Source organism: Scyliorhinus canicula, chromosome 18, assembly GCF_902713615.1.
Source record: "Scyliorhinus canicula chromosome 18, sScyCan1.1, whole genome shotgun sequence".
In the NCBI taxonomy this organism is placed as follows: Eukaryota; Metazoa; Chordata; class Chondrichthyes; order Carcharhiniformes; family Scyliorhinidae; genus Scyliorhinus; species Scyliorhinus canicula.
In genome coordinates, this window is record NC_052163.1 from 119,061,013 (window position 1) to 119,076,909 (window position 15,897).

Below are 15,897 nucleotides of genomic sequence, written 5' to 3' on the forward strand. Positions count from 1 at the left end.
CCTGAGCTGAGAAATGGGGCAAGACCCTGCTCAGGAAGTCAGGAAAGCCATGCTGCTCACGTCTCATTTGTCAAGACCATGGATTATAAGTGGCTTTGTTAAATTATTGAGACATCCAGGCAAATGGTTTTCAGATCAGATCACAAAATTGAAAAAAGTGTAGGTTAGGGCAAGGGTACTGAGGAAAGTGAGAGTTGAAACAGTGGCACTATCTCCCAGTCTTCCTTAGACACAGAGATGGTGCCAGAGGATTGGAGAATTGCAAATTTACATCCTGTTCAAAAAGGGGTGCAACTGCAGACCAAACAGTTTCCCTTCAGTGGTCCAGCAACTTCTGGAAACTATAGTTTGGGACAAACTCAATAGATAATTAAAGGAAAGCCCAACATAGGTGCATTGAGAAAATAATGTTCAGCTAACTTGCTAGAGTTTTTTGAGGAGGTAACAGAGAAGGTTGATAAGAGCAGCATTGTTGATGTCACATATATGGATTCTCAAAGGGTATCTGATACAGTGCAAACAACAGACTAGCAAGTGGAATTCTAGCTCATGGAATAAAAGGGAAAGTATACACTTGTATAGGAATCAGAATAGTGTTAAATGGTTGTTTTTCAGATTGGAGGCAGGTGTGTAGTGGAGTTCCGGGGGGGGGGGGGGGGGGTCGGGGGTCAGTGTTGGGACCCTTGCTTTTCCTGATATATATTAATGACCTAGACTGTGGAGTTCAGGGCATGATTTCAACATTTGCAGATGAAGATTGGAAATGTCAACTGTGATGAGGAGAGTCTTGAACTTCAAAAGGACATAGACATGTTGGTGGATTGGGAGACAAGTGGCAGATGAAGTTCAATGTAGAAAAGGGGCTGGTTTAGCTCACTCGGCTAAATCGCTGGCTTTTCAAGCAGACCAAGCAGGCCAGCAATTCAATTTCATTTCAGGGTGAGGTGATTCATTTTGGCAGGAATAATATGGAAAGACAGTACAAAATAAGGGGAGAAACTCGAGGTGCAGGAACAGGGACCTCTCTGTATATGTAAATAAGTAATTGAAGGTGGCAGAGCATGTTGAGAGAACAGTTAATAAAGCATATAGTATCAGACTTCATTAATAGGGGAATTGAGTTACAAGTAAGGAGGTAATGTTGAACTTGTATAAGACACAGGTTAAATACTGCATCCAGTTCTGAATGTCATACTTGATGCATGTGAAGGCATTGGAAAAAGGACAGAGGAGATTCACAAGAATGAACCCAGGTACAAAAGTCCCTGTTCTTTGCAGACAGAAAGGACATGTACACACACAATACCTGTTTCAGCTAGACAAAATAAGTGACAGCCATTCTTAATACATTCCCCAGGGCGTTGTCTTGTCCAATCAGGGTCAAGCTGCCTGGTTTAAATTTCAAACCATGCTTGGCAGTAATTATCAGTCACCCTCAACTGGTGCATTCTTCATGGCAACCAGTTACCAACCAATCCACATTCTCTTCTCGTACAATATAAATTGTTGTTTTCCCCTTATACTGCCATTCTTGTAAAGCTTCCTGATGATTGCAAGATGAAAAGCTTCTATGTCTCTTTCAACATTATTCAAGTTCTGTACCACCAAACAACTATTTGCATTCAAAATAATTGTCACATGGAGTAAAAGTGATGTCAGGAATCATTTTTCACCCAGAAAGTGGTTGGAGTCTGGAACAAACTTCCTGAGAGGGTGGTGGAGGCAGTTTCAATCGAGATATTCAAAAGGGAATTAGATTGCTATCTGAAAAGAAAGAATGTGCAAGGTTAAGGCAGGGGAGTGGGACGAGGTAGAGCTGGTGCAAACTTGATGGACTGAATGGCCTCTTGCACTGTAATGATTCTGTAATCGTATTAGGTTCCAAGTTCTAAATAAATCAGAGCAAGAAATGATGTGTAAGTTCGGCTTTCAACACAGTAAAACAACAGGAATTATGCGTGTGTGTGTGTATATATATATTTATATATAATGTTTGTGTGTAGATCTGAAAAGTAACGAGAGAAAAGAGATCAGTGAGGCAATGACTAAAGGATAGTATTAAAAAAAGACTTGAGATATTGCAGTAATGCTGAAGTCTTAGTAATATAAATTTAACAGTTTCTTTTTTAAATTTAGAATACCCAATTATTTCTGTTTCAATCAAGGGGTAATTTTAGCGTGGCCAATCCACCTATCCTGCACATCTTTGGGTTGTGGGGGTGAAACCCACGTAGACACGGGTAGAATGTGCAAACTCCACACAGTGACCCGGGGCCGGGATCGAACCCGCGTCCTCGTGCTGTAGGCAGCAGTGCTAACCACTATGCCACCCTGCTGCCCTAATTTAACACACGGTTGATGGAATCCAAGAGTGAAATTCCATTTACGCCTATTGCAAACAAAACCAAATTAAAGTATGACTTTCACAAACTATTTGAAACATAAGGCCACGGGTACATTTACTTAGTCACCAATAGTAACCACACTAATGTTGATATATTTGTTTTGCAGGGAAGGAAAGTATGGGCATGCTGCTTGCTTTGGGCTTCAGCCAGGATGTTTGCTATCTGACGGTACAAGGCAGATCACAGTGGCCGCAATGGTGGCAAACTTCACCAAGCCAACTCCCAGTGCTCCATCCCTACTTCAACATGAGGAGGTTGAGACCTACTTCCACGAGTTTGGTCACGTGATGCATCAGATCTGCTCCCAAGGTAAGAACACTCTACCCTCACGACTCTGCCATTGTACTTATCAATGTTGTGAAACTCTGTGGATTTTCTCCCAATTTCCCCCTTTTTTAAATCATTTTTATTGAGAAATTTTGATTTTATACAACATTGACGCACTTTAGTAAAATACCGAAAATAACAATAATATTAACAATCATATACATTCGCCCCATCCCCATGAACAACCCAGCATTTTAACAACAACGCATATTAACACACTATAAAGTTACAGAATAAACACTACAATAATGCACCCCCCCCCCCCCCCCCCCCCCCCCCCTGGGTTGCTGCTGCTATTGACCCAGTTACCTATCTCTGAGCCAGGAAGTCCAAAAAAGGCTGCCAGCGTTTATAGAACCCTTGTATTGATCCTCTCAGGGCAAATTTGACCTTTTCCAATTTTATAAATCCCGCCATGTCACTGATCCAGGTCTCCACACTTGGGGGCCTTGCATCCTTCCATTGTAACAGAATCCTTCGACGGGCTACTAGGGACGCAAAGGCCAGGACACCGGCCTCTTTCGCCTCCTGCACTCCCGGCTCTACCGCAACTCCAAAAATCACGAGTCCCCACCCTGGTTTGACCCTGGATCCAACCACCCTCGACACCGTCCCCGCCACCCCCTTCCAGAATTCTTCCAGTGCTGGGCATGCCCAGAACATATGGGCGTGGTTCGCAGGACTCCCCGAACATCTGGTGCACCTGTCCTCACCCCCGAAGAACCTACTCATCCTAGTCCCGGACATGTGGGCCCGGTGCAGCACCTTAAATTGGATGAGACTAAGCCTCGCACATGAGGAGGAAGAGTTGACTCTGTCCAAGGCATCCGCCCAAGTCCTGTCCTCTATCTGCTCCCCGAGTTCCTCCTCCCATTTAGCCTTCAGCTCCTCCACTGACGACTCCTCCACCTCCTGCATTACCTTATAGATGTCAGACATTTCCCCTCTCCTACCCACACCCCCGAAAGCACTCTGTCCATCGCCCCCTGCGAGGGCAGCAAAGGGAATCCCTCTACCTGTCGCCTAGCAAACGCCTTTACCTGCAGGTATCTGAACATGTTCCCCTGGGGAAGGCCAAATTTATCTTCCAGTTCCCCCAGGCCCGCAAACCTCCCGCCAATAAACAGGTCCCTCAATTTGCTGATGCCCGCCCTTTGCCACCCCCTGAATCCCCCATCCGTGTTCCCCAGGATGAACCGATGGTTGCCACCCAGCGGAGCCTCCATCGAGGCCCCTGTTTCCCCCCGATGCCGTCTCCATTGTTCCCAGATTCTTAGGGTCGCCGCCACCACCGGGCTCGTGGTAAACCTCTTAGGGGAGAGCGGCAACGGTGCCGTTACCATGGCACCCAGGCTCGTACCTCTACATGACGCCATCTCCATTCTTTTCCACGCCGCCCCTCCCCCCTCCATCACCCATTTATGCACCATTGACACATTGGCTGCCCAATAGTACCCCAGAAGGTTGGGCAGTGCCAGCCCACCTCCATCCCTTCCTCGCTCCAGGAACACCCTCCTCACTCTCGGAGTCCCATGTGCCCACACAAAACTCAGAATACTGCTAGTCACTCTCCTAAAGAAGGCCCTGGGGATAAATATGGGCAGGCACTGAAAAAGGAACAAGAACCTCGGAAGCACTGTCATTTTGACGGACTGCACCCTCCCCGCCAACGACAATGGCAGCATGTCCCACCTCCTGAACTCCTCCTCCATCTGATCTACCAGCCTGGTAAAGTTATGCTTGTGGAGAGTCCCCCAGTCCCTGGCCACTTGCACCCCCAGGTACCTAAAGCTCTCCCCTGCCCGCCTAAGCGGGAGCCTACCAATTCCTTCCTCCTGGTCTCCAGGGTGCACCACAAACACCTCGCTCTTGCCTAAGTTTAATTTATAACCTGAGAAGGTCCCAAACTCGGCTAGTAACTCCATCACTCCCGGCATCCCTCCCACCGGGTCCGCCACATACAGTAACAGGTCGTCGGCATACAACGACACCCTATGTTCCTCTCCACCTCGCACCAAGCCTCTCCACCTCTCTGAATCTCTCAATGCCATCGCCAGCGGCTCGATTGCCAGTGCAAACAACAAGGGGGACAAGGGGCAACCCTGCCTGGTCCCTCGGTAAAGCCGGAAGTACTCCGACCTCCTCCTATTCGTAGCCACGCACGCCATCGGGGCCTCATATAATAGCCTTACCCATCTAATGAACCCTTCACCAAATCCAAACCTCCCCGACACCTCCCATAGGTACCCCCACTCCACTCTATCGAAGGCCTTCTCCGCATCCAGTGCCACCACTATCTCTGCCTCCCCCTCAATCGCTGGCATCATAATGACATTCAGTAATCTCCGCACATTCGTGTTCAGCTGCCTTCCCTTCACAAAACCTGTCTGGTCCTCGTGCACAACCCCTGGCACACAGTCCTCTATCCTGGTGGCCAGGATTTTTGCCAGCACCTTAGCGTCCACGTTGAGGAGAGATATGGGCCTGTATGAACCACACTGCTGGGGGTCCTTGTCCTTCTTTAAAATTAACGAGATCAGCGCCCGTGACATCGTCGGGGGCAAAGTCCCCCCCCTCCCACGCTTCATTGAGTGTTCGCACCAGCAAGGGGCCCACTAGATCCACAAACTTTTTATAAAATTCCACCGGGAACCCATCCGGCCCCGGTGCCTTCCCTGACTGCATCTGCCCGATCCCCTTAACTAGCTCCTCCAGCTCAATCGGCGCACCCAGCCCCTCCACCTTCTCCTCCTGCACCTTCGGGAAAGAAAGCCCGTCAAGGAACCTCTCCATTCCCCTCCTCTCCCCCGTTGGCTCCGACCGGTACAGTTCCCCGTAAAAATCCTTGAAGACCTCATTCACCTCTACCCCCTTCCGCACCACATTCCCACTCTTATCTCTCACTCCAGCAATCTCCTTAGCCGCATCCCGCTTACGCAGCTGATGAGCCAGCATCCTACTCGCCTTTTCACCATGTTCATACACTGCCCCTTGTGCCTTCCTCCACTGTGCCTCCGCCTTTCTAGTGGTCAGCAAATCAAATTTAGCCTGCAGGCTGCGCCTCTCCCCCAACAGTCCCTCCTCTGGTGCCTCTGCATACCTCCTGTCCACCTCCAGCATCTTTCCCACCAGTCTATCCCTCTCACTCCTCTCGCTCCTCTCCCTGTGTGCCCGGATGGATATCAGCTCCCCACGAATTACTGCCTTCAGGGCTTCCCAGACCATCCCCACCTGAACCTCCCCCGTATCATTCACCTCAAGGTACCCCTCAATACTTGCCCGGACCCTCCTACACACCTCCTCCTCCGCCAACAACCCCACATCCAACCGCCACAACGGACGTTGGTCTCGCACCTCTCCCATCTCCAACTCTATCCAATGCGGAGCGTGGTCGGAGATTGCAATGGCCGAATACTCGGCCTCCTCCACTCTCGGAATCAGTCCCCTACTCACCACGAAGAAATCTATCCGAGAGTAGACCCTATGTACGTGGGAGAAGAAAGAGTACTCGCGTGCCCTCGGCCTTACAAACCTCCATGGATCCACCCCACCCATCTGGTCCATAAACTCTCTCAGTACCTTGGCCGCCGCCGGCCTCCTACCCGTCCTAGAGCTGGACCGATCCAGTGAAGGATCCAACACCGTATTAAAGTCAGACCTCCCGCCTCCAGATCCGGGATCCGTCCCAACATACGCCTCATAAAGCCCGCATCGTCCCAATTTGGGGCATACACACTAGCCAGTACCACCTTCTCTCCTTGTAGCCTGCCCCTAACCATCACATACCTACCCCTCTTATCCACCACCACCTCCGATGCCTCAAATAACACATTTTTCCCCACCAGAATCGCCACTCCCCGGTTCCTCACATCCAACCCCGAGTGGAAAACCTGCCCCACCCATCCCTTCCTCAGGCGGACCTGGTCCGCCACCCTCAGGTGGGTCTCCTGAAGCATTGCCACATCCGCCTTTAGCCCCTTCAGGTGAGCCAGTACCCTCGACCGCTTCACCGGCCCATTCAACCCTCTCACATTCCAGGTGACCAACCGGATCAGAGGGCGTCCCGCCCCCCTCCCCCGTCGGCTAGCCATAGCCCGTTGACTGCCCGCCCCAGGCCAGCACCCCCTGCTCGACCCCGTCCCCATAGCGACAACCCCTCACCTCTGTCCCCCCAGCCCCCACCAGCTCCTTCTTGACCCTACCAGCAGCAACCCGGTATTCCCCTTTCCCCCCCTCCCTTCCCCCCCAGGCTAGGAACCCTCCCAGCCGCGAACCGTCCTCCATTGTACTTCCGTGGGTCAGCTAACTTCTGCTGACCCCGGAAACTCCCGCCAATAGCCCGACCCCTCCCGAAGTGGGATCATCCCCCAATCTATCCCTCCTCCAGGCACCGCTCCAACGCGGGGAAGAACCAGTTAAGGCCCCGCCTCCCCCGTCACCATCCCCACCCCCCAGCCCCGCAGCACGGGAAACCAGAGGAAAGCCCGCGCTTTTGCACTGCCCCACCACACCCTTCTGACGCAGCTCCCAAATATCAGCCCCACTCCATACCCCCATTCCGGCATAGAATACAACATACCCCCCCCCGACCCTCCCCTCAAGATACACAGCCCAGACAATGTCCCACAGCACAAAAACAAAAACATAGCAGAACAACCCCTCTGTAAATAACCATATCAAAATTGCAAAAGTACTAAAACAAGAAGAAAACAACAGAAGAAAAAGAGAACACAGCAACAGCAGAATCCAGCACTAATATCTTACAGCCGACCTCGCAACCCCCAACCCCTAGTTCAAGTCCAGTTTCTCCGTCCGCACGAAGGCCCACGCCTCCTCCGGGGAATCGAAATAATAATGCCGGTCCGAATAAGTTACCCACAGGCGCGCGGGCGGCAACATTCCGAACTTTACCTTTTTTCTATAAAGCACGTCTTTCGTCCGATTAAATCCGGACCGCCGCTTAGCCACCTCCGCACTCCAGTCCTGGTAGATCCGCACTACCCCATTCTCCCAATTGCTGCTCTTCACCTTCTTGGCCCAGCGCAGCACGCACTCCCGATCACTGAACCGGTGGAACCTCACCAGCACCGCACGCGGGGGTTCATCTTCCTTGGGCCTCCTGGCCAGCACCCTGTGCGCTCCCTCCAGCTCCAAGGGCAGATGGAGAGATCCGGCCCCCACTAGCGAATTCAGCATTACAGCCACATAGGCTGTCAGGTCCGATCCCTCCAGCCCCTCTGCAAGGCCCAAGATCCGCAGGTTTTTCCGCCTCATGCGGTGATCCAGCTCCTCAAAGCGTTCCTGCCACTTCTTGTGGAGTGCTTCGTGCCCCTCCACCTTACTCACGAGGACCACGGCCTCCTCCTCTCGTTCAATGGCCTGCGTCTGCAACTTCTTGATGGCAGCACCCTGGGTGGACTGAATCTCTGACAGCCTTCTGTTCGTTTCCTGCAGAGAGCTCAGTACTTCATCCTTGAATTCTTTAAAGCAGCGCAGGAGATCAGTTTGTTGTTCCTGGGCCCAGAGTCTCCATTCCTCTGGAGCTCTGTCGGCGGCCATCTTGGATCCCTTCCCCCATTTTTTCTGAGGAGCTGCTGCTGTTTTTTCCCCCTTTCCACTCCGAGTTCGAGTCATGGACTGCAGGGAAAGTCGTTCAGCACACCTTCCCCCACCGGGAGACGTCGACAAATTTCCGTTTTGGGCTCTCAAAAGAGCCGAAAAATCTCTTTAAAACGGGAGCTCCCAGATGTGTGGCTTACTGATCCATCACAGCCACCGGAAGTCTCCCCAACCATTTCTCACTGTGCTGCAGGCCTCCAGTCTTTATACCCAAGTTGTCATTCATCATGAGCTATTTATTGATGAGTTATTTTAATTTGGAACATGCAGCTAAGCCTGAACCTAATCTCCAATAGTTGTACATTCGCTTTTCAACAAACAGCAACAGATGAGGGCAGCACGGTAGCATGGTGGTTAGCATAAATGCTTCACAGCTCCAGGGTCAAGGTTCGGTTCCCGGCTGGGTCACTGTCTGTGTGGAGTCTGCACATCTTCCCCGTGTGTGCGTGGGTTTCCTCCGGGTGCTCCGGTTTCCTCCCACAGTCCAAAGATGTGCAGGTTAGGTGGATTGGCCATGCTAAATTGCCCGTAGTGTCCTAAAAAGTAAGGTTAAGGGGGGGGTTGTTGGGTTACGGGTATAGGGTGGATACGTGGGTTTGAGTAGGGTGATCATGGCTCGGCACAACATCGAGGGCCGAAGGGCCTGTTCTGTGCTGTACTGTTCTATGTTCTATGATGGTACGGAATGGGACCACTGATTGATTTTTCTTTTATTCATACAGTTTTGTTGCCCAATATTCTCCTGTTGCCCTCCAGTTCTTAAGGCTTGAATGTGCAAATGACCTAACCTATTTTGTTTCTTCAGCCTTCAATATAGACCAGGATTTAAAAAAAACTAATCTTGTGGATCTTGAATGTATTCACTTTAATATTCTGTATCTTTTCATATTTTAGAAAGCTGAGGAGGACTGTGTAAAGTCGACAGGATTTTGTTATGTTTGAACCCTGTGCCTAGATAATGTCAGGCAGGTTGCAGGATAAGTCGTTCTTTATACAGTTCAGCTGAATTCAGTGTTTCATGAAATGAGCTTGATGCAGTGATCCTGTTATTGTCCGACAGGCTGAGTTTGCCATGTTCAGTGGAACACACGTTGAGAGAGATTTTGTGGAGGCTCCATCTCAGATGTTGGAGAACTGGGTTTGGGAGGAGGATCCTCTACTCCGGATGTCCAAGCACTACAAGGATGGGAGCAGAATTCCGAAAGATCTGCTGGAGAAACTCCTTAAATCCAGACTAGCTAACACCGGTAAATATTGGTGCAATTTTTCACATCTGTAGCCATACAGCAAATATTTTTTTTTTTTAATGAATGTAGACTTTTAAAAACAAACAAGAGTTGCATTGCTTTTCATCTTTGCAGGCATTCTAGTCATAGATTTACCGTTTTTTGCACCGATGCTGTGCAAACGAACGTACAAACAATATTTCTCTCTGTCTTTACCCCACAGGTCTTTTTAATTTGCGACAGATTGTTTTGGCCAAGGTTGACCAATCACTGCACATGTCTACGAACATGGATGTGGACGCTAAGGAAGAGTACGCCAGGCTGTGTAAAGAAATAATGGGAGTTCCAGCATCACCAGGTAACCATAAAAGAAAAAAATATTTTTTGAAATTGAAGGAAAGGTCAGATAGGGAGGTACAATGGAATAACCACCTAGCTCAGATTAACTGAGGCCAATTGCAGTGTTCTCGCTCCTACTTTGTCTGAGGTGTGCTACCTCAGCATAAACTGGGATTCAAACCAGGAACCTTCCCGGTCTGCATTTTATAGATGAAAGCAGAATGTTGCGAATGCTGGAGATCTGAAATTTACATAAAAAGAGTTGTTGCAAAAACTCAGCAGGTTTGGCAGCATTTGTGGGGCAAGAAATAGAATCGATGTTTTAAGTCCGATATGACTTCTTCAGAACTGAAGAGAAGTCGGAAGGTGATGTTTTAAGCTGGTGAAAAAGGGGAGCAAAAAATGTCAGGGATAGGTTAGAGAGCAGGGAAATTTTATGTGTTTAATACTACATGGAAGAGTCTCTGATCCAGATAAACAATTAACTATATGCAGCAAAGTGTGTGTGTGTGTGTAACCTAACAAAGCTGTTCAGATTGAACTTATGAAAATGCAATAAAAATAAATGGCACTAAATATTAAATATCATTCACCTGAGTAAGGAGCTGTGCTCCGAAAGCTAGTGATTCGGAACAAACCTGTTGGACTTTAACCTGGTGTTGTAAGACTTCTTACTGTGCTCACCCCAGTCCAACGCCGGCATCTCCACATTATGACTAAATATTAAAAGTTTATTTTAGAAAAGCAGATACTTGAGAGGATAATGTAATTATATTTATTTTTCAGGAACTAATATGCCAGCCACATTTGGTCACCTGGCTGGGGGATACGATGCCCAGTATTATGGTTATCTCTGGAGTGAGGTCTATTCGATGGACATGTTCTACACCCGATTTCGACAAGAGGGCATTATGAGTTCAAAGGTACTGATCAATTTTCACCCAGAGTGAAATAATCACAGTTCAAATCTGTAACCATCCGTTTACAAGGTTGGTTACTAAATAGTGATCAGAAACGGGAATCTTGGCTGATCTTCAGCTTTATAAATTCTTCCTTCCCTAGCTCTGGTCACTGAGGCAGATTAGATTTGTCTCTTGCACAGCACAAGTGAACACTCTCGGGAACGGGGGACAGGACTGTAAAGAAGTACAGCACAGAAGAAAGCTATTCCGTCCTCCTATTTGTGCTGATCCTTTACTAAAACAATTCTCCCATCATCTCTCTCCCCATTGCCCGTATTTTCTTTCAATTCATCCAAAAAGATGTAGGGCGCGATTTGATGGGAGTCCCGTTTTGGGCGTGTTTAGCGGGATGTTTCTCGGTGCCTGCATCGAGGAATGCCCCACTGCAGCCACACTTACTTTGCTCCACAGTGCAGGAAGAGATAAAGGTGCCATTTCTGAATGCCGCCCCAATATCTCGACTCCCCTCCACTCAAAATTATCTGTTAGGGGGTTCTCGGGTCCCCCCATCACAAGGGGAGGGCACCCCCCAGGGCTGGGCAACCTGGCACCTTGGCAGACACCCTGGCGATGCCAAGATGTCTAGGAACCACCCTGCCCAGAGCCCAACCACCCAGGGACCTCCCCCCATCAGGTGCAGTTGCACCTATTTGTGTCCATGTTTACATGGACCAGTGTTAAAAGGCGCCATGGTGAGGTCTCCCAGGTGCCGGCGGCGACACTTAACTGCTCACTTAAATATGTAAATCTGGATCTCCCCCAGAGAGGGAGGGATCCGGATCTTGCAAGAACCACTGTGACAAAGCATGCTCTAATAACTCTCTCTATACTCTACCTTTTTTAATTAATGACCCTCATTATTGACTCCCCAGTTGGAATCTTTGCCTATTCACACTTCTAATATCCTTTTTAATTGTAAAAGCTTCTATTCTCATTCTCATTCTCAGCTAATATAAAATCTTTTGAACATTTTCAATAAAACAAAACTGCTATTCTCTTTCCTTTTCTCCGTTTACATTCTAAATCTGTAGACTGGTTGCAGTTGATAAACACAATTACATTAAACTTTTGTACCAATGAAAATCAGCATGTTGCACATTGAATGCCAATCTGAACACGTTAAAACCAAATGATAATGAAACCTTCCCCACCCCATTCCAGGAGGTTATGTTACACTAGATTTAACATCATATGAAATATAACTCTACTCTGGTAGCAAAATATGTTTCTTAAAGTATGTTTATTAAGGTTTTACATTTTTGCAACAAAGCAACAAAATGACACGGGTGAGCAAGGTAAAAAACAGCTCAGCATATGAATACAGGGCGGCGCGGTGCCCCACATTCAATCCCGGCCCCAGGCAATTGCCCGTGTGGAGTTTGCACATTCTCCCCATGTCTGTGTGGGTCTCACCCCTACAACCCAAAGAAGTGCAGGTTAGGTGGATTGGCCATGCTAAATTGCCGCTTAATTGGATAATCATGCCATTGCGTTGCTCGAAAAAGCAGAGGTTAAAACAGGATCAGCGAACACTCGTCAGGATTTCTCAAGGAATCCAACGATCGAAGCACCTTCATTTCCACCATGCCGTCGCTCCAATGCCCAGGCGACAAGACAACATGAGGACAGTGGCCCAGCTGACGCCAGGCCTCGATGGCTGGATGCGCTGTGCTACAATCGACACATAGCCTCCAAATCAAGACTACTAAATTATGGCACGCAATTCTGAAACTCCGATCCCATCAGGATAAACAACACTCCATGCAACAGGATTTCAACATATCGAAAGTGGGTCCTAATCAGATAAAGTGCTCTTTCGAATACAAGAACTCGCTCATGCTCCTCAATCATTTTGTCCTGGGATATTTGCACATCTTCCAAGTGAGCTCAAAAGAATCTGCACCATAGAGCCGAGATCTTCATCCAGAACAATATTCTCAATGGCGGCCAGCATCCCAATGCACACAGCATCGCTGGGGAGAAAGCCCGTTCACCAGCAAAGACACTGCAAGCTGGGTCCTTACTGAGGGGGTCCCAATCAGCCCACAAATGAATCTGGCAGCATTTAGCATTTGCAGGCGATGTCCCACCTTTGGGAAGATTCCCTGGCCCATTCCGACTGCCATGATCAAGCAAGGATTCACCTTGTCTCCTCTTCACAAAAAAATAATCAGGATTTTCCAGGGACGATGTCTTTTCTTGGGACGTATGACTTGCGCAGATATGAAAGGTGCACCGGGATAAAATAAAGCATTACAAGTTGAGTAGACACAACCGTTCCCGTGCTCACATCATGTGACCCCACCAAGACAATTTTTAAAAGGCAGTGATTTTTGGATATGAAGGGGAACTTAGAGCGAGAAGTTGTACGAGATAGAAGATCTACCATTATCTTTTTAAAAATAAGTTTAGAGCACCCAATTCATTTTTTCCAACTAAGGGGCAATTTAGCGTGGCCAATCCACCTACACTGCACATCTTTGGGTTGTGGGGGTGAAACCGACGCAAACACGGAGAATGTGAAAACTCCACGCAGACAATAACACAGAGCCGGGATTGAACCTGGGATCTTGGTGCTGTGAGGCAGCAGTGCTAACCACTGCACCACCGTGCTGCCCAGATCTAACTGAATAGTCTGCTTCTGCTCCTATTTGTAAAGCTCTTGTGTACAGTAAAATTTTTGGCACCTTATAAAATCATAATTTTTAACATTGAGAAAATTCTTATTCCCAACATTCAAAAAATAGTGCACATACATAAAATGCCCAGTATAACAATAGGCTGCTCACTCCAGTAGATCCATGCTGGTGTTTATGCTCCAAACCACCTCCTCCCGCTCTACTTAATTCAACTATCAGCATACCCTTCCAGTGCTTTCTCCTGCATGTGCTTTTCTAGCTTCCCCTGAAATGCATCTATGTTATTTACCACCACTACTCCCCATGTGCAGGGAGGTTTGCTAGCAGCCAGAGTCATCCAATTTAACATTGGATTTTCTGGTTGCATCTCAGCTAACATTCCCAGAGACAATATAATCATAGCCAGGACCTGTTTTTCCTTTGTGCTGTCTACTTCCAATACTCCATAAACAATACTTTTCACTGCATACTAATACATGTGACACTAATAAATCAAATCAATCAGTTATGAATAAGCTTATAATAAATGAACGCTTAGTGAAAGTAGAACCTATTCACTTTTAAACGGACTCCCTAACATGCCCGTTTTATGCTTGTTTCCCCCTCTAGGTCGGCGTGGATTACCGGAACTTCATTCTTAAACCAGGCGGTTCTTTGGATGCTGAAGAAATGCTGAAAAGTTTCTTGGGGCGTGAACCAAAGCAGGAGGCCTTCCTTCTGAGCAAAGGGCTAATAGTAGACCAGGACAAACAATCCGCCCCTTCCGCCTGTTGAGATACTTTATTTCACTTAACATTGTGTGAGCGCTGATCTCCTTCCACTGTGGCACAGGAATCACTCCTCGTATCACCAATGGGCTGGCAAAAGTTAATTAATCGCATAGCTGCAGCAGGGCAGTAGGTTTACCAGAGCTTCTTGTGGTGGTGGAAACCTTGCTTTTAATCCAAAAATATGTATAATAATCCAGGTGAAATCTTTTCTATTGTAATATCTGCATAATCAAGGTGAAAAATATATCAAATAAGTTCTTTTCACACAAATAGACCCTTTGTTGTAACGTGGGTGGTGGAATTTCCTTCACTCATGCTCTGCTGGATAGTCTGTGTATGAGGGTATTGAGTGTGGGCAACATCAGGCTTTTGATGCCCTCCAAATTAGGATAGGACCACTACCCATTGTCTATTAGCACATAATGTGGAGATGCCGGCGTTGGACTGGGGTGAGCACAGTAAGAAGTCTTACAACACCAGGTTAAAGTCCAACAGGTTTGTTTCAAACACGAGCTTTCGGAGCACGGCTCCTTCTTCACCTGAAGAAGGAGCCGTGCTCCGAAAGCTCGTGTTTGAAACAAACCTGTTGGACTTTAACCTGGTGTTGTAAGACTTCTTACTATTAGCACATAGGCATGGCTACTTCGGCAGAGGGCAGCAGTTCACGTCCGTGGGAGAAATTGGCATGTTTAGAAGAGATGACGGAAATAATTTCCGCATGTTTTAGCAATAAATACTTTAGAAAAAATTCTAAATTCTTAATGTCAGTGTGAGCAAATCAGTAGCCTAATATTAGAATGCGAATATTCCATTACAGACACTAAGACTAAGGAAACATTTTTGTGCAAGTGTGCTTATTTTCTACACCTTTTTTCAACCATTAAGTTTTGCTCCACGATAAAAAGAATATGCAGTGCGCATTAATGGAATGGAGTTTAATCATACGACCCTGGTGATTTGAAACCATTGGTAAAATTTCCTGATGGTCTGCCCCTGGTGGTATTCTGCCGCATAAACTAGGAACATTCCCAGTCTGTCCTGTTAGTGATCAGAACTCGAGGAACTGCATTTGGCTTTTGCACCTGGTTTAGGAGGAGGTGGTGGTGTGACGGGAAACTCTGCTACCACCCAGCTCTTGAATGGTATCTAATAACCTTATTTGAAAACCTGATGTATGTGTGATGAGAGGAAATCCTCTGCCGCTGTGGAATTGTATATGAGCATGAGAATAAAGGCAAAAAATAGACAAGAAACACAATTGGGTCCAATAGTCCATTATATTCCTTAGTATTTTGGACACTGTAGGTGTGGGCTAGCTCATTTGTGATTTTCTGTTTTTACAATAAGCTTTGATTGTTCGTCAAGCAAAAAAGTTTTCCAATTAGGGGGCAATTTAGCGTGGCCAATCCACCTACCCTGCACATCTTTGGATTGTGGAGGGTCGCACGGTGGCGCAGTGGGTTAGCACTGTGGCCTCATGGCACTGAGGTCCAAGTTTCAATCCCGGCTCTGGGTCACTGTACGTGTGGAGTTTGCACGTTCTCCCCATGTTTGCATGGGTTTTGCCCCCACAACCAAACGATGTGCAGGGCAGGTGGATTGGCCACGTG

At 47.7% G+C, this 15,897-nt stretch overlaps 1 protein-coding gene across 2 annotated transcripts in view; it reads left to right on the top strand.

Annotated features, from left to right (window-relative positions):
• Window positions 1-14,557, top strand: part of LOC119953116 (thimet oligopeptidase-like) — a 40,243-nt gene extending 25,686 nt beyond the window's left edge. The window contains exons 8-12 of one of the 2 annotated variants that reach the window (XM_038776983.1): window positions 2,512-2,714; window positions 9,413-9,598; window positions 9,801-9,935; window positions 10,703-10,839; window positions 14,127-14,557. In XM_038776983.1, coding sequence (XP_038632911.1) covers window positions 2,512-2,714; window positions 9,413-9,598; window positions 9,801-9,935; window positions 10,703-10,839; window positions 14,127-14,291 — 826 coding nt within the window. In that variant the 3' untranslated portion in view covers window positions 14,292-14,557. Of the gene's footprint in view, window positions 1-2,511; window positions 2,715-9,408; window positions 9,599-9,800; window positions 9,936-10,702; window positions 10,840-14,126 lie in introns of both variants that reach the window. The other variant, XM_038776984.1, reaches the window with a different exon arrangement.
• Window positions 14,558-15,897: the final 1,340 nt, after the last annotated feature.